Genomic DNA, 19,108 nt, shown 5'->3' with positions numbered 1-19,108 from the left:
CTGTGCTGCTGCAGCAAGGAGCTCATGTTCATGGTGGTTATCCCCATGGCAGTAAACTCATGTTGATTTCACTATTTCAGATTGCTTACCTCGTTTGCTGCTGGGATGGGTAGGTGGCAGTGTGGGTCTCCATACTGAGAAGTGGCTGATAGAGTTCAGGCTGGAAAAGTGCAAAGTGAACCAGACGCAGAAAGTTCAACAGACTGATGCTCGGTTTGCCATTTGAGGAGCGACTAAACAGAGAGGGCCCGAGGGTTTAAAAGAATGAGAGGCGACCTCATTAGACACTTCATGCTTATGAGGCGTTGATGTGGTAGGTGTGCTGTTAATGTTTCCCCAGGCTTATATTAAATGTGTTCAGGACAAAGGGTCAGAGTCTCAGAAGAGTTCAGGACTGACGTGAGGAGAAATGTTGTCACCCAGAGAGTGGTGAACCTTTGGAACTCTCTACCCTGCAAGATCAGTCCCTGAGTGGATTTAAGAACGAGATCAAACTTCGATAAATCTCTACAGATGCACAGAGGAGGGCATCCTAACTGAGAGTATTATGGCCTGGTATGGAAATAGCAGGCACGGAAATAGACTCCAGAAAGTGCCGATACAACCCAGACCATCACAGGCAAAGCCCTCCCCACCACTGAGTACATCTACCAGGAGCACTGCCAGAAGAAAGCAGCATCCATCTTTGAAGATCACCACCATCCAGGCCATGTTCTCTTCTCTCTACCACCATTGCAAAGGAGATACAAGAGCCTCAGATCACACACCACCAGGTTCAGGAACAGTTATTACCCCTCAACGATCAGCTCCCACACCACCAGGTTCAGGAACAGTTATTACCCCTCAGCCATCAGGTCCCACACCACCAGGTTCAGGAACAGTTATTACCCCTCAACCATCAGCTCCCACACCACCAGGTTCAGGAACAGTTATTACCCCACAATCATCAGGTTCCACACCACCAGGTTCAGGAACAGTTATTACCCTCAGCAATCAAGTCCCACACCACCAGGTTCAGGAACAGTTATTACCCCTCAACCATCAGGTCCCACACCACCAGGCTCAGGAACAGTTACCACCCCTCAATCATCAGGTCCCACACCACCAGGTTCAGGAACAGTTATTACCCCTCAACCATCAGGTCCCACACCACCAGATTCAGGAACAGTTATTACCCTACAACCATCAGGTCCCACACCACCAGGTTCAGGAACAGTTACCACCCCTCAATCATCAGGTCCCACACCACCAGGTTCAGGAACAGTTATTACCCCTCAACCATCAGGTCCCACACCACCAGATTCAGGAACAGTTATTACCCTACAACCATCAGGTCCCACACCACCAGGTTCAGGAACAGTTATTACCCTCAGCAATCAGGCTCCTGATGATTTCACTCACCTCACCTCTGGACTGATTCCACAACCTACTGACGTGCTTTCAAGAATTCTAGAACTTGTGTTCTCAGTTTTTTTTAAATTAACACAATTTGTCTTCTTGGAAACAGACAGATAGAGAGAGGAATGGAGAGGGAGACAGGCTGAGAAGGAGAGAGAGAGAGAGAGAGAGAGAGAGAGAGAGAGAGAGAGAGAGAGTGGGGGAGGGAAGAAGAGAGACAGTGAGAAAAACCGGGAAAGAATGAACGAATCACAGGGAAATAAACTGCAGAAAGTTGTAAACTCAGTCAATGCCATCATGGGTACTGGCCTCCGTAGTATCCAGGACATCTTCAAGGAGTGGTATCTCAGAAAGGCAGCGTCCATCACTAAGGACCCCATCACCCAGGTCATGCTCTCTTCTCACTGCTACCATCAGGAAGGAGGTACAGAAGCCTGAAGGCATCCAGAATGATTCAGGAACAGCTCCCCTTCCCCTCTGCCATCAGATTTCTGAATGGACACTGAACCCACAAACACAAACACTACTTATTTATCTTTTTTAATATACCTACTGTAATTTACAGTTATTATTACGTACTGCACTGTACTGGCTGCCACAAAACAACAAATTTTACAACATGCGCCAGTGATATTAAACCTGACTTTAACAGGCGGGGTAAATGTGGTGCCAGGGAGAGTGAATGTGGGGTCCGGGGGAGAAATCAGGGTGAAGGAGGGTGAACATGGGTGGGGTGGGGGGGTGATTGGAGGGTTAGGTATTGGAGGGTTAGGTACTGGCTGCCAACCTGTGGTGCTGTGGTTTCTTTCTCTGCGTCTTCCTGCAGCCCCTGGGCGTTCAGTTACCCTCACCACCAACCTGCTCGATACCTCACGCTGGGGCTAGCTATCTGCTCTCTCAACATCTCCTGATGAGGATAGGTTGAGTGAGAGTGGGCTTTTCTTTTTGGAGGGCAGGAGGATGAGAGGAGACTTGATAGAGATGATAGGAGGCATAGATAGATAGAGTGGACAGCCAGAGGCATTTTCCCAGGGTGGAAATGGCTAATACAAAGGGGAACATAATTTTAAGGTAATTAAAGGAAAGTATGGGGTGAACGTCAGAGGTAAGTTTATCCCCACAGAGAGTGGTGGGTGCCCAGAACGTGCTACTGGGGTACTGATTGAGGCAGATACACTAGGGACATTTAAGAGTCTCTTAGACACATGGATGACAGAAAATGGAGGGCTACGTAGGGAGGGAAGGGTTAGATTGATCTTTGAGTCGGATAAAAGATAGGTACAACATTGTGGCCTGAAGGGCCTGTACCGTGGTGTAATGTTCTGTGTTCTAAGTTTCAATGTAACCTTCCAGACTTTGGTCTTCTGGCTGATCCAACTACGAAAGGTGAGACCCCTGTGGGGGGGAGGGTTGTTAAGAGCTACCTGAGTGATCAAAGTCCAAAGTTCAAAATTCACTGTAAATTTTGTTATCCAGGTACGTATATGTCACCATGTGCAGCCCTGAGATTTGTTTTCCTGTGGGCATGCTCATCAAATCTATAGAATAGTAACTGTAAACAGGATCGATGAAAGATCAGCCAGAGTGCAGTAGACAACAAACTGCGCAAATGCAAGTATAAATAAATAGCAATACATAACCAGACCACGAGATAACAAGATAGAGTCCGTAACATGAGATCATTGGTTGTGGGAACATTTCAATGATAGGGCAAGTGTAGCTATCCCCTTTTGTTCAAGAGCTTAATGGTTGAGGGGTAGTAACTGTTCTTGAACCTGGTGGTGCGAATCCTGAAGCTCCTGCAGCTTCTTGGTGGCAGTGAGAAGGGAGCACAGCCTGGGTGTGGGGATCAAAGCCCTGTGGAAATGACAGAGTCTTGCCATGGACAGCAACAATCTTTCACTGAATGCCCTTGACATCCCCTGAGAGAGTCACGTTCCTCATCTCGGGGAAGCGAACCTCAGCTGCGATATTCTCAAAGCAATCTGCAGCTGGGGCCGCTGCCTGGCTGGTGTCTGGGTGACAGGCTCCTTGTCAAAAAGACCACATGAAGAGGCGCGTCAGCGACTGTAAAATAGGTTGCTGCAACCCAATCCCTAGCTCACCGACAATTCACCAGAACACACCCAGACTCTGATCAAAGGTCTCAGTGATACAGAAACTGATACCTGCAGCTCACCTGGGTTCTGACCCCGATTACCCACGGTTGTCCTGGCTGCACAGTGGCTCAGTGGACTGAGCTGTTGTCTCTCCGCGCGGGAGACCCAGGTTCAGTTCGGACATCTGGCATTACGTGTTTGTGTGTGTGTTCTGCCTTCCAGATGTACGGTTTCTGTACGAAGGGAGCCGCTCACAGCTACCTTAGTAGCACACTGTGTCCTTGTGTGTGTGTGTGTGTGTGAGCATGGAGACCACGTCTGTCTGGAGTTTGTACGTTCTCCCTGCGACCACCTGGGTTTCTCCTAGGTGCTCCGATTTCCACCCACATCCCAAAGACGTGTGACCTGTGGCAGCACTTGCGGGCTGCCTCCGGACTACGTCCCACGGAGTTGTGGGAGGTGGGGGTGTGGCGATGGGTGGTCATGGATGTAAATGACCCATTTCACTGTATGTGACACATAAAGCTAATCTTTAATCTTAATCCTACAACACTATCTGTAGATCCTCTCGAAGTCCATTCTGATCTGGTAGTCCTGGGTATTCACTGTCTCCGGATCCTGTGCTGGTAGTCCCGGGCATTCCCCCTCATTGGATCCAGAGCTGGTAGTCCCGGGCATTCCCCCTCACTGGATCCAGAGCTGGTAGTGCCGGGCACTTACCCTGATTGGATCTACCTGCTGGGACTTCTCACTCACAAAAGCACATCTAGACTACCTTCACCAGAAACAATGCAGGGATTGAAGGTGGTTCACCTCCACCTTCTCAAGGGTAACTCGGAAGGGGCAATAATTACTGGCCTTGCCAGCAACACCCACTTCCAAGCAATTAGCAACAAAAGGCTGTTGCTTTTATGGTTATTGCCCTATAACAACACAGAAAGAGCATATTCAGCCCATCAGATCAATGCTCGCTCTGGGGAACAACCCTATCAATCCCAATCCCCCTCTCCCTGATATCTAACCCTCTCACAAGCCTAATTACTGCCATTTGATCCTCTCTCTCTATCCACAGGAGGGGCAAATTACTATGATCAATTAACCCACCAAGCTGCATGGCTCTGAGACGAGGGAGGAAACTGGAGCACCCAGGGAACCCGTGTGGTCACAGGGGCAATGTGCACACTCCACACTGGAAACACCAAGGCCCCAGAATGGAAAAGCCTACAGAAGGTGGTGGATACAGCACAGTCCATCACGGGCAAAGCTCTCCCTGCACTGAGCACGTTTACAAGGAACACTGCCACAAGAAAGCAGCATCTGTCATCAAGGACACCCACCACAGAGACCATGCTCTCTTCTTGCTGTTGCCATCAAGCAGGAGTTATAGGAGCTTTACTCTTCAACCATCAGGCTCCTGAACCAGCGTGAATAACTTCACTCACCTCAACTCTGAACTGATTCCACAACCTACAGACTCACTTTCAAGGACTCTTTACAACTCATGTTCACACGTTTAATTAACAAATTAATTTACACAGTTTGTCTCCTTTTGCACATTGTTGTTCCTTCTCATGCCTTGTGCTGCATCGGGTGTCATCTGCGTTGTTTCCATAGCATTTGACTACTTTTTATGAGGCTGGCTTGCCAGCTAGACGCTCAACCCAGCGTGAACGGAAAGCGTGCAAGGAGCCGCCCGGAGTCGAACTCGGGACCGCTCAGCTCGAAGTCCAGTGCTGATGTCACTACACCACCAGCTGGCTCTTTTTCACATCGGTTGTCAGTTTTTGTCTGTGTGAATTTTCATTGATTCTATTGTATGTCTTTGTTCTACTGTGAATGCCTGCAAGAAAATAAATCTCAGGGTAGTATGTGGTGACATACAGTATACGTACTTCGATAATAAATTTATTTTGAACTTTGTCAGCGACAGAGGTCAGGACTGAACCTGTTCACTGGAACTGTGGAGTAACACTGTCACGCCCTAACAGCCTCCCACACAGGGAGAACAATCCTGTGGACATCTGTGGAACAGCTGATGGTTTGCCAGTCAAAACTACTCAGTGATCTGGGAGTACAGGGCGAGGTTTCCCTACAAAGCTGTGGGGAATGGAGTCAGGCAATCCAGCAGGCCATTCAGCCCATCGTCACCACCATGGCAGCCCATGGAAGGAATTCTCCACCATTCCTACTTCCCTACACATACGCTCTCTGCATTATCACCCATCATGGAGTCCCAAAGAGTCAAAGAGCGCTACAGCACATCTAGTCTATTCTGACCTGATCTTCTGCCTAGTCCAGGGCTTCCTAACCTTTTATTGTAATGCCATGGACCCCAACCATTAACCAAGGGGTCTACGGACCCCTGGCTGCATCCCTTCTACCTGTACCTGAACAATAACTCTCCAAATCACTCCCCATCCATGGACATACCCAACCTTCCCTTAAATGTTACAATCAAATCCATATCCACCACTTTCAATGGCAGCTCATTCACACTCATACCACCCTCTGAGTGAAGTTCCCCTTAAATGCTTCACCTTTCACCCTTAACCCATGACCTCCAATTCTAATTTCATTCAACCTGAGAGGGGGAAAAAACCTGTATGTTTTCACCCTGTTGATAGCCCTCATAATTTTGTATGCCTATCCTTGTGGAAAGGGAGGGGGGAGGGGGGGTTTTGATGATTCTATCATTCATTCTATGGGGTTTCTTGTTTTGTGGATGTCTGTGAAGAGTAAGAATTTCAGGTTGTATACTGTCTACATTCTCTGATAATAAATGAACCTTTGAACATATTCCCACTGCATTCGCAAACTCCCTCACCCTTCACAATGCATCCGGCTGTAAAAAATCTGTTCTACCCACAGACTGACACAGCGCTACAACAGGTCATTCAGCCCGCTGTATCGAGACTGATCATCAAGTAGCCTTCTATACTGACCCCATCTACCAGTATTCCAAAGATTTGGCAACAAGATTGGCTACATTTGTTGCATTCACATTGCAACATCAAAGACATGCCGTGAATTGCGCCATTTGCGTCAAACCACATTGGCAAGGATTGAAAGTGTCGGCACACTTCTGATGCCAACACAGCTCACTAACTCTAACCATGTGAGTCTGGAACGTTCAAAGTTCAAAGTAACAACATACATGTATGTCACCACATACAACCCTGGAATTCATTTTCCGGTGGGCAAACTCAGCAAATCTATAGAATAGTAACTATAACAGGATCAATGAAAGATCAACCAGAGTGCAGGAGACAACAAACTGTGCAAATGCAAATATAAATAAATAGCAATAAATAACGAGAACACGAGATAATGAGATAAAGGGTCCTTAAAAGTGAGATCATTGGTTGTGGGAGCAGGTCAATAGATGGGCAAGAGAATGCAATTATCTCCTTTTATTCAAAAGCCTGATGGTTGTGGGGTAGTAACTGTTCTTGAGAGGAAACCAGAGCACCTGGAGGAAATCCACACAGGGAAAATGTACAAGTTCAAGTTTGCTGCCAGTCAACTGCGTACATGTACAACAACACACACAAGATGCTGACCCTGCTGGAGGGTCTTGGCTCAAACTGTCGACTGTGCTCTTTTTCATAGATGCTGCCTGGCCTGCTGAGTTCCTCCAGTGGGTTGTGTGTGTTGCTCTGGATATCCAGCGTCTGCAGATTTTCTCTTGTTTGTATACATGTATACTCAGGTTGGCAGGGTGGAGCTACGTCTCTACCAAAGGAGGTGTAAGGTGCTCCTTCCCTCCACTAGCCTGCAGGTCACCCTTGGGCAAGGTGTAGCACCTGCTTAGCCCCCCGATCAGGGTCATGTGAAGCCATGGGAGCAGCTGGTGAAGATCACAAGTCCTGGTTATGTGACCACTGATGCCAGACAGACAATCTCTGAAGAGTATTGATAACGGCTGGGGTCACCCATCTTGTAAAGACGCTGCCCAGAAGACAATGGCAAGCCACTTCCGTAGAAAAACCTGTCAAGAACGGTCATGGTCACGGAAGGACCATGATCGCCCACGTCACACAACATGGCACACAATGATGATGGTGATGACATTTATACTATCAAACGAAACAATGTTCTTCCGGACCAAGGTGCACACAAAACACAAATAAATTAACAAGTATGTTCCTGGCAGCGGCAGGAACTGTAAACAGATCGGTGATGGCTGGTGCCCTACAGCGATACACGAACCGCTACACCACCACGCCGAGACCTCCCGTGCCTCGTCCAGATGCCCAGTCACAGAGTCAAACAGCACGGAAACAGGCCCTTCGGCCCAACTGGTCCATGCTAACCAAGATTCCCCCTCCAAGCTTAGTCCCATTTGCCTGTGCTTGACCCATATCCCCCTAAAGCAAGGGTCGGCAACCTGGGGTCTACGGACCCCTCGGTTACTGACAGGGGTCCTGGGCACAAAAAATAGTTTGGCGCCCTTCCTGTAACCCTTTCCTTTCCGTGTCCCCGTCCAAGTGCTTTTGAAACGCTGTTAATGTGCCCGCCTCAAGCAGTTCCTCTGGCGGCTCATTTTATACCCTGGGTTAAGGCGTTTCTCCGCGAATTCCTATTAAACCGACCACCTTAAACTCGTACCCTGCCCTGTCCCCTTTCAAAGCTTCGAGAGCGTCTGCCTCCACCATCCCCCAGTCCAGTGTCCGATCTCACTCTGGGGGTAGAATTCTCCCCCTCAGCTCCCCTCTCATCCTCCCGACTCCACTCCTGGTTTTATGTACCTGTTTTCTGGGGAAAGCTTCCAACTCTCTGCCCTCATTAATTTGACCTCCTCCGGCGGGGATCCCAACCAACCCTCCCCCTCGGAGCGACACAGACACAAGGGTTGAAGTGATGGGAGGGGTGGGACGGACGGAGGGTGGGGAGAGTTCTGTCCTCCTGCTCAGTCGGTGGGGAGTTGCGGAAAGGAGGGAGAGGGGAGAGACCCTCACCGAGTGCTCAGGCCGAGCGGAGAGCGGAGAGCGGAGAGCGGCCGCCGGGAGGGGCTGAGGCGGCGATGAACAACTCTCTGTCTCTCCGCCCCCCGCTCAACATGGCGCAAAACTGCGGTGCGGATGAGCAGCGGAGCGGGCGCTGAGCTGAGAGCGGAGCCGGGCGAGCCATGTCCCGCTGGACGCCGAGCCGCCGGGACAAGTACGGGGTCGGTGAGTGAGTGAGGAGGCGACGGGACGGGGCGTCGGTAACTTTCCACAGTCGGCCGCTGCCCAACTTCTCTCGGTCCCTTCAGTCCGCAAGCACTGCTCTCCAAAGTCCCGGGGACAGCCTTCTCCCAGAGGGAAGAGGGAGATACGGTGCGCAGTCCCCTGGGAGCGCCCGGTAAACGCCTGGACGCTGCCCCGGGGTGCGTGCCCGGTAAACGCCCGCACGCTGCCCTAGGTTACGCGCCCGGTAAACGCCCGGACTCTGCCCCCGGGGCGCACGCCCGAACTCTGCCCCGCGGGGCGCGCGCCCGGTAGACGCCCGGACTCTGCCCCGCGGGGCGCGCGCCCGGTAGACGCCCGGACTCTGCCCCGCGGGGCGCGCGCCCGGTAGACGCCCGGACTCTGCCCCGCGGGGCGCGCGCCCGGTAGACGCCCGGACTCTGCCCCGCGGGGCGCGCGCCCGGTAGACGCCCGGACTCTGCCCCCGGGGCGCGTGCCCGGTGAATGCCCGCACTCTGCCCCGGGGGTGGGGGTGGGGGGGGGAGGGAATGTCAGGGAAGAGTCCGGTGAGCGCCCAAGCCCTGTGCCCGGGGAACTCTCGGGAAACCTTCTGTGCAGCTGATGAGTTACTGGTCCCCGTTTTCAGCGACTTGCTCTCATGGCGAACCTCCAGAAGTTGGTTTATCATTGGGTGAAGCAACGACTTGCGAAGGAACTACTGAGCTGGACCAGTTGTAGGGAAATTACTGGAGGGAATTCTGAGGCACCTGATCTACCATCGCCTGGATGGTCAAGGCCTGATAGGAGTAGTGAGCATGGTTCTAGCCAAAGGGTGAGGAATCTGTGGAATTCATTACCACAGACTGTTGTGGAGGCCAAGTCATTGGCTATATTTAAGGCAGAGGTCAATAGGTTCTTGATTAGTCGGGGCATGAAAGGTTATGGGGAAGAATGGGGTTGAGAGAGAAAATGGATCAGCCAAGTGGGAGTTGATGGGTCAAATGGCCCAATGGTGCCCCATTGTGTTATGCCTGGGAAATGATGTCTGGGGTTTTTTTGATGAGCTAACCGGGGGCAGATAAAGGTCAGGCAGTGGATGTTGTCTGGATGGATTTCTGCAAGGTCCCAGATGGCAAGCTGATCCAGAAGGTGTGATTGAATGGGATTCAGGGGGAGCTAGGGCGGCGGATTCGGAATTGGCTCGATGATAGGGAGGGGATGATGGTTGAAGGTTGATTTTTCTGACTGGATGCCTGTGCCTAGTGGAGTGTCCAGTGGTCAGTGTTGGCACGTCTGTTACTCGTGAGGTATGTTAATGTGCATCACACACAAAGTGCTGGAGGAACTCAGTAAGTCAGGCCCATTACACCACTGGTGTTTAGGGCAGCAGTGAAGGTCCTCCATCTCTGGCAGTGTTCAGAGCTACCTTCATCATGCCAGTAGCTTCCTCTAGGTTTCCACTACTGTCAGTCACACATGTCCCAGGCAGAGACTCAGGAATACCATCACTCTCAGATACAGAAGGATTCTTCATTGCTGTTTCCATAACAATTTTGTTTAACCAGTCAGATACTTGGAGGGTTATGGGACTAGGGGGGAGGATGATGTGGTTAGTATGTGTCAGTTGGGCCAAATGACCTGCTATTACTCTATGATATTTGTCACATGTGATGTTGAATGAATGAAATCTGATGAATTGTTGCATGCCCAAGTTGCTTAGTGTTTCAGCTGTGAAGTTTATCGTCTTTCTGTGCGCTTTGTTTATTTGGTTTGTTCTCCCTATGGTCTGAGTGCCCTCTTCCCTGGTTTTTTTTACCCCATGAGCCAGATGTTCATGTTTTGTAGGGCCTGACTTCTGTTGCCATGGAGATGCTGTCTCATATCTTCAGGGACCCAGGCTTGATCCTTGCCTCAGGGTGCTGAATGTGTGGAGTTTGTAGGTTCTTCCTGAGAGTGTGTGGGGTTTTTCCAGATGATCCTGATCCTGTTTCCCTCCCCCCCCAACATCCCAAATCCGTGCAGGATTGTTTAGTTGTGAATCAAGACTGTTTCATGTCATTTCCAGTGCACAGGTGTAAAGGATAATTGTTACTCTGGATCCAATGCAGCACAAAAAACACAATAAGATAAAGAACACAATAATTAAAAAACACAAATAAATACAAAAACTTAAGATAACTTTGTATACATCGATTGTATGTCCATAAAGTGACATATGTCTGTCTATGTATAAGTTGTCTGACAGGAAATGGTGAAGTATGGCTAACACGAGAGGACAAAATTTTAAAGTGTTTGGATGTAGGTACAGAGGAGGTGTCAGGGGTAAGTTTTTTACGCAGGGATTGGTGAGTGTGTGGAATGGGCTGCCAGTGATGGTGGTGGAGGTGGATACGATACGGTCTTTTAAGACACTCCTGGACTTAGAAAAATAGAGGGCTATGGGTAATCCTAGGTAATTCTAAGTAAATACATGTTTGGCACAGCATTGTGGGCTGAAGGGCCTGTATTGTGCTGTAGGTTTTCTATATTTCTGGTGCAGGTGGGAGGTGTGTCAGTGGGTGAGGTGTTAATCAGCCTTACTGCTTGGAGAAAATAACTGTTTTTGAGTCTGGCTTGGATGCTCAGTAGCCCCTTCCTTGATGGGAGTGGGACAAACAGTCCGTGAGCAGGGTGGGTGAGATCCTTCATGGTGTTACAGGCCCTTTTCTGGCGACTTTCTGTATATACAGTCATGTGCAAAAGTCTTGGGTACTCGAGTTTTTAGATGGTTTAATTTGGTAATGGCCTCCACAGAGCCCTGATCCCAACATCAACCAAGCTGTCTGGGATTACCTGGAGAGACAGAAACAAGTGAGACAGCCAAGGTCTGCAGAAGAACTTGGCAAGTTCTCTAAGATGCTTGGAACATCCTACCAGCTGATTTTCTTATAAAACTGCATGACAGTGTACCTAAGAGAATTGATTCAGTTTTAAAGGCAAAGGGTGGTTGATTTGATTTATCCTTCTAGTCTGTGCTGAAACATTATTCCACTAGTCCCATTGACATGCATCCAGTCCATAACCCTCCAGACCTCTCCATTCCATGTACCTATCCAATTTATTCTTAAAACTTAAGAGTGAGCCCGCATTTACCACGTCAGATGGCAGCTCGTTCCACGCTCCCACCGCTCTCTGAGTGAAGAAGTTCCCCCTAATGTTCCCCCTAAACCTTTCCCCTTTCACCCTAAAGCCATGTCCTCTCATATTTATCTCTCCTAATCTAAGTGGAAAGAGCCTACTCGCATTTACTCTGTCTATACCCCTCATAATTTTGTAAACTATCAAATCTCCCCTCATTCTTCTACGGTCCAAGGAACAAAGTCCTAACCTGTTCAATCTTCCTCCTGTAACTCAACTCCTGAAGACCCGACAACATCCTAGTAAATCTCCTCTGCACTCTTTCAATCTTACTGATATCTGCTCTTTACAATGTTGGATCTCACTGTAGACCTCACCCGCCCAGTCTACTGGAGCAGACTTTGCATGCTAGGACAAGCATGCCCTTATCTCACCGGGATACAAGACCCACCGGCTACCCTCGCCTGGTTTAGCCCACCTGTCCAAGCGATGTACTGGGGTGTGGCCCCTGTCACATGCAGACAGCTACTTGGAGCCACAGGTGAGAGCTGAGACCCCGGTGGGAACCAAAGCTGAGTCAACTGCCCTGGAATAGACACAACAAGCCCCTTCACCAGAGGTGCTACCTTTGCCTGGGACACCCCATACATCCCATACATTACATTTTTATATAATATACAGGATATATTTATGCAAAAGTGCAAAAATAAGGAATAACAAAGTAGTGTTCAAGGGTTTGTGGACCATTCAGAAATCTGCTGAGGGAGAGGAAGGAGTTGCCTTTGAATCCTTGAATGTGAGTCTTCAGGTATGTCTTCTGGGTGGTGAGGATCTTTAGTGATGGATGCTGCCTTCGTGAAGATTTCTTTGATGGTGGGGAGGTGATGGAGCTGTGAGTCGATAACTCTCTGAAACCTCTTGCAATCCTGTGCGGTGGAGCCTCCACACCAGGCTGTGATGCAGCCAGAGCAACACACACAAAATCCTGGAAACTACAGAGAGGGTTGCTGGCATGTGGCCAAGTGGCTAAGACGTTCATCTAGTGATCTGAAGGTCGCTAGTTCGAGCCTTGGATGAGGCAGCGTGTGTGACATTGAGCAAGGCACTTAACCACATATTGCTCTGCGACAACACTGGTGCCAAGCGGTATGGGTCCTAATGCCCTTCCCTTGGACAACATCGGTGTCGTGGAGAGGGGAGACTTGCGGTGTGGGCAACTGCCGGTCTTCCATACAACCTTGCCCAGGCCTGCGCCCTGGAAACCTTCCAAGGTGCAAATCCATGGTCTCATGAGACTAACAGATGCCTAAAAAAAAATAGAGGGAGTGCAGAGGAGATTTGCAAGGAAGTTACCTGGATTGGCAGGTGTACCTTGTGAGAATAGGTTGTGTACAGTACTCGGCCCTTTCTCCTTGGAGCAACAGAGAAGGAGAGGTGGCCTGATCAAGGTGTATAAGACGATGAGGGGAATTGATTGTGTGGATAGCCAGAGGCTTTTTCCCAGGGCTGAAATAGCTAACACGAGGGGGCACCGTCTTAAGGTGCTTGGAAATAGGTACAGAAGGGATGTCAGGGGTAAGTTTTTCACACAGAGAGTGGTGGGTGCTTGCAATACACTGACAGTGGCAGTGGTGGAAACGGATACAATAGAGTCTTAGATAAGTACATGGAGCTTAGAAAATAGAGGGCTATGTGCTAGGGAAATTCTAGGCGGTCTCTAGAGTAGGTTACATGGTCGGCACAACATTGTGGGCCAAATGGTCTGTAATGTGCTGTCGATTTCTATGTTTTATGTTCTAACTCAGCAGGTCAAAGTGGAGAGGAATAAACAGTCATTGAGTAAACAGGGGACCTGATAAAGGGTCTCAGCCTAAAATGGCTGACCTGCTGAGTTTCTCCAGGATTTTATGTGTGTTACTTTCAGTGTCCAACATCTCCAGAATCTCTTCTCTTTATGATACAACCAGTCAGAATGCTCTCCACCGAACTTCTGTAGAAATTTACAAGACTCCTTAGTACCAAATTTCCTCACACTCCTGATAAAGTAGAGCTGGCATGCCTCCTCTGAGATCTTGATACCAGGAGCTTGAAGCTGCTCACGCTTTTCACCACTGGCCTCTCAAGGAGGACTTCCCCTCTTGTGAAATGTACAGTCAGATCCTTGGTCTTGCTGACTTTGAGTATGAGATGGTTGTTGCAACACCATTCAACCAGCCGGTCTGTCTCACTCGTGTACGCCTCTCATTGCCATCTGAGATTTCGCCAACATCTGTGGTGTCCTCCGCAAATTTGTAAATGTGGTTTGAGCAGTCACGGGTGTAGAGAGAGTAGAGCAGTGAACTAAGCTCATGTTTTTAAAGTGTGCCTGTGTTGATTGTCAGCAAAGACAAGATGCTATTATTGATCAGCTCTGACCGTAGTCTCCCGATAATGAAGTCGAAGATCAAGTTGAGAAGGAGGCACGGAAGTCCAGATTTTGAACTTGGTGATTAATAATGAGGAGATGATGGTGTTCAACATCATGACATGTGTTTTGCTGTTGACCGGGTGCTCCAAAGCCAAGTAGAGAGCCAATGAGGTTATGTCTGCTTTAGACCTGTGTGGCAGTGGGTCCAGAACCTTGCTCGGGCAGGGGTTAATTCTAGCCATAACCAACCTCTCAGCAAGTACCACCGGGCAGTAGTTACTGAAGCAGCTTGTTGCTCTTTTTGGGCACTGGAATGATGAAGAAGGTGGGGACCACCGACTACAGCAGTGAGAGGCTAAAGATGCCCATGAATACTCCAGCCAGTTGGGTGGCATGGATCAGAGCCAGTGATGCCGTTTTCAATCAACGACCTACACAGTCCAAGGATTCACTGGGGCGGCCGCAAGTGCCAACATTGAATGCCCACAATTTACTAACGCTAACCCGTATGTCTTCGGAATGTGGGAGGAAACCGGAGCACCCAGAGGAAATCCACGTGGTCATCGAGTGAATGTAGAATTTCCTTCAGATAGTAGTAGGATTACGCTGGACACTGCACTACAATGCTGCCATACCATGCTTCTCCCTCTCCTGGTGCCTGATTCCCTCTCTATCCCCTCTCTCCTGGTGTTTAACTCCCTCTCTACCCCCTCTCTCCCGGTGTTTAACTCCCTCTCTATCCCCTCTCTCCCAGTGTAGAACTCCCTCTCTATCCCCTCTCTCCCGATGTAGAACTCCCTCTCTATCCCCTCTTTCCCGGTGTAAAACTCCTCTCTGTCCCCTCTCTCCTGTGGTATAAATCCCTCTCTATCTACTCTCTCCTGGTGTATAACTCCCTCTCTACCCTCTCTCTTCTGCTGTATGATTCCGTCTTTATCTCCTCTCTCCCAGTGTATAACTCCCTCTTTATCCCCTCTCTCCTGATATATAACTCCCTCCCTCCTGTTGTACAACTCCCTCTTCCGTTGTATAACACCCTCTCTCCTAGTGTATAAATCCCTCTCTATCCCTTTTTTTCCTTGTGTACAACTCCCTCTCTATCCCCTCTCTCTCTCTCGGTGTACAACTCCCTCTCTATCCCTGTATTCTTACCATGCTGCAGTCGGACTTGCCAAAGTGCACTTTAGGACAGGAGCTACAGTTGTGGGAGAAGTGGGCAGGAGGCAAGTTGGTGATCCTGATGCTGGCTCTGTTGAGAGATCACTCTAAGAAGGCACTTTGCTTCCATATCTTCCCTTTTGTTCTAAGTATCCCTTCCCTAGATGGAAAAAAAAGAATAACTATGCCTCTACTCCTCATGATATTTTTATCTTTATCGTGTCACCCTTCAATCGTCCGTGTTCTGGGAGATAAGGGTCCAGTGTACCATAAGACCATACGATATAGGAGCAGAATTAGGCTATTTGGCCCATCGCGTCTGCTCCTCCATTTCATCATGGCTGATCCATTTTCCCCCTCAGCCCCAATCTCCTGCCTTTTTCACGTATCCGTTCGTTCCCTGACCAATCAAGAACCTATCAGCCTCTGCCTTCAATATGCCCAATGACTTGGCCTGCAATTAGCTGTCTGTGGCAACAGATTCCACAGACTCCCCACCCTCTGGTCTTCATCTCCGTTCTAAACAGACACCTCTCTATTCTGAGGCTCTGTCGTATGGTACTTGACTCTCCCACCACAGGAAACATCCCTGTAGACAACCTCTCCTTGTAATGCAGGTTCCCAAGAACAGGTTACATTCTGGTGAGGCTGAAAGTGTTTGGAGGGCATCTGAGGATCCTCACTTGGAGGGTCATTGGAATCTGGACCACCCTGTCTGAGGGTGTTGTGGGAGAGAGACTCTCTCGACATCTAAGACCTATCAACAACTGAGTGTTGTTTCTGCCAAGCACTTACGTTCATATCGGTCCAACTAGTTGTTCTGATTGGTTGGCGGTCACGCTGGCCGCTAGTCTCCGCTGGGTCCTGACTAACTGGATAGCTGACTGATATCCGTTGGCCCATATCTCTGGTATGGGTCACTGTGAGTGTCGGTTTCTTGGGTATCTGAGGCCCACTCTCAGTTCTGATCCTACAGTCACATAGGTTTGTAAATTGTGTCCAGTTCAACGTGCTTGTTAATAGTCTTCCGTTCAGAGCCAAGCTTCCAAAAATTCTCTTGATTTCATGTTTTGTACTTCTGCCAGGATTTTTGTGTCCTTCTTGGTCCTCGTGTACTGAGATAGAGGATCGTGTCTACTTACAGTTAGCCAATATTCATGTATCTAGACGTGTATTTGAACCACTGAGGATTTCTAAAGATGCTGGACATTGGGGTTCCTGGAGATGGTACTTGGGAGTTAGGATGGGAATGATGGGCTGAAGGGCCTGTTTCTGCACCGTATGACTCCTGAGAGGTAACGTCATTATATCACGGAGCCGAACCAGTCCTCTTGCAGTCCAGGTGACGAACGGCAAATGGCGAAGGGGGCAGGATTCAGGATCTGCTTTTACTTCCACCCGAGGACCCACCAATAGACGATCCCTTGGGAGAAAATCACACTCATCTCGAGCGATCACACTGCTGCCACCAACTCCTGCGCGTCTGGTAGAGCCAGATTGAACACAAGATTCTTGGGGGGGGGGAGCATAGGGACACCCATCAATGGGGTTAGTGGGATCTCAAATTCTAATCCTTTTTAGATTTGGCCCATCGAGTTTCTGGTCTTAGAACAATCCCATCGATTCCATTCCCTCAGTAACTTCCCTGTAACCTCTCTCCCATTCCTGTCAACTCCAACCCAATCTTCCAGGCCCCATCCTCCCTAAATGAATGGACAATTAACCTTCTGTCGGTACAGTCTAGGACAGGGGGTCTCTGAGCCCGAATTGAACCCCAATACCCTCTCACTGCAGCTTTCTGCTACAGAGGCAACTGAGGAATTTGTGTCTCAGACCCAGTGTAAACAGGTTAGAGTAACATAAATCTAAATTCAATTATTTATCAAATATACATCGAAGCATACGGTGAAATGCATCATTTGACCAAGTGTCACCACACATTTCGCACCAACGTACAGTACTGTGTAAAAGCCTTAGGCACATGTATACAGCCAGGGTGCCTGAGACCGTTGCACGGAACTGTATTTGTCAATGTGGAGCAGAGAGCGAGTTGTAAATCTGGTGGGAGCAAAAGGTGTTGTGAAAGGTGGGGGTCGAGCATCGGGGAGGAGTGTGGGGCAGGTGCAGGGAAGGAGTGCTAGGGGCAAGGGTGGGGGTTGGCGTGGGTGTGGACACACACCCAGCCGTAAGCCCCCTTCCCACTCTCAGTCCATATCAGCCGTAAGTCACCAGGCGAAGTCATTTGATTCCAAACAATCGGTTTATTGATTATTACAGAATGTCTCTCTGGTGCTTCCTGCTCCCTCCCCTGTCCCTTCCCTTTTTCCCAACCATGATTCCCCTCTCCCTGCCCCCTTCCCACTCTCAGTCCACATCAGAATCAGATTTATCATCACTCACATATGTCATGAAATTAGTTTTTTTTGTGGCAGCAGTACAGTGCAATACATAAAATTACTACAGTACTGTGCAAGTCTTAGGCACACTGGCTATACATACTGTATGTGCCTAAGACTTTTGCACAGTAGATAAGTAGATAACTAGATAAACAAAGAGCAAATCAGTAAGCAATAAATATTGAGAACATGAGATGAAGAGTCCTTGAAAGTGAGTCCACAGGTTGTGGGAACAGTCAAGACTATTTGGAAGAGTTGTCGTGGAAACGGGCAATGAGACGGGAATCTCCAGGGATACCGGACCTCTGCTCCAGTGCCTGGGATCATCCTGCAGGACTCCAGCTGCCTCTCTACTGTAACCTGATTCCACAGCTACTGGCAACAGCCAGAGGTCAATGTCTCCCTTTGATCCCCACCCTCCTCAGTATCCTCGGTGACGAGCGAGAGACAGAGGGGCCATAAAGGTGAAGGTTCCTTTCAGTCCCGTCCAGACTTGAGCTGCGGAAGAGCTAACGTCACGCTGGGAATCCTCCGCCCTCCCCTGCTCCCTTTGTCCATCCCCACTCCTCACTCAATCATTCCCTGTGTGCGTGCTCCTCGCCGGCTATCCGTGAGCAATCCAACTCCTGGTCCCAATAGTCCCTGCCCCACCGCAAGGGTCAAGGCCACTGGAGGGCTGGGGGATGGGAGGGGTCAGAGGGTGAGCAGGGGTCCCTGGGTGTGAAGGGCTGGTCCTAGTGAGTGGGGAAGGAGCGTGTAGTCCCGGGGGATGTGCGATGATGGCAGGATATGAGGGGATAGTCTCGGGTGAAATCAACTGCGACCAAACAGCCGCTCAGCGCAAGGCTGATTTGGCGAGACCTGACAAGGTTTGGGACAGCTTTGACTGATTGACCACAGTAGGCAGCACGACAGATCTGGATTGAGTTTGAGGGCATTCGGCTGCTCCTCCTACGGATGCCTCTGTTTCCTCCAAGGAACCCGGCACATCACCAATGCCCCTCAGCAATTGTTATCGATGCGCCGTAGAAAACGTCCCATCACGGCTCGGTGCAGCAATTACACAAGAAACTGCAGAGCGTTATGGACACAGCTCAGTTTATCGTGAAAACAAGCCTCCCTTCCATGAACTCCATCCCACACTTCTACTGCCTTGGGAAAGCAGCCAACATCATCAATGACCCCTCCCACCCCAGACATTCTCTCAATGACCCCTCCCACCCCAAACGTTCTCTTCAACAACCCCTCCCACCCCAAACATTCCCTCAACGATCCCTCCCACCCCAAACGTTCCCTTAACGACCCCTCCCACCCCAAACATTCCCTCTTCACCCTCTCCCACCCCAGACGTCATCTCTTCAACCT

General features: G+C 49.5%; 1 protein-coding gene across 2 annotated transcripts in view; it reads left to right on the top strand.

The window, feature by feature from the left end:
- The first annotated feature begins 8,397 nt into the window (after window positions 1-8,397).
- Window positions 8,398-19,108, top strand: part of dock5 (dedicator of cytokinesis 5) — a 222,736-nt gene continuing 212,025 nt past the window's right edge. For both annotated transcript variants that reach the window (XM_072266712.1, XM_072266713.1), the window contains exon 1: window positions 8,398-8,668. In XM_072266712.1, the coding sequence (XP_072122813.1) occupies window positions 8,626-8,668 (43 nt within the window). In that variant the 5' untranslated portion in view covers window positions 8,398-8,625. The remainder of the gene's footprint in view (window positions 8,669-19,108) is intronic.

The sequence above is a fragment of the Mobula birostris genome, chromosome 8, assembly GCF_030028105.1.
Source record: "Mobula birostris isolate sMobBir1 chromosome 8, sMobBir1.hap1, whole genome shotgun sequence".
Classification (NCBI taxonomy): Eukaryota; Metazoa; Chordata; class Chondrichthyes; order Myliobatiformes; family Myliobatidae; genus Mobula; species Mobula birostris.
The sequence above is the reverse complement of the archived record's forward strand: the minus strand, read 5'-3'. Positions and strand labels throughout refer to the sequence as shown.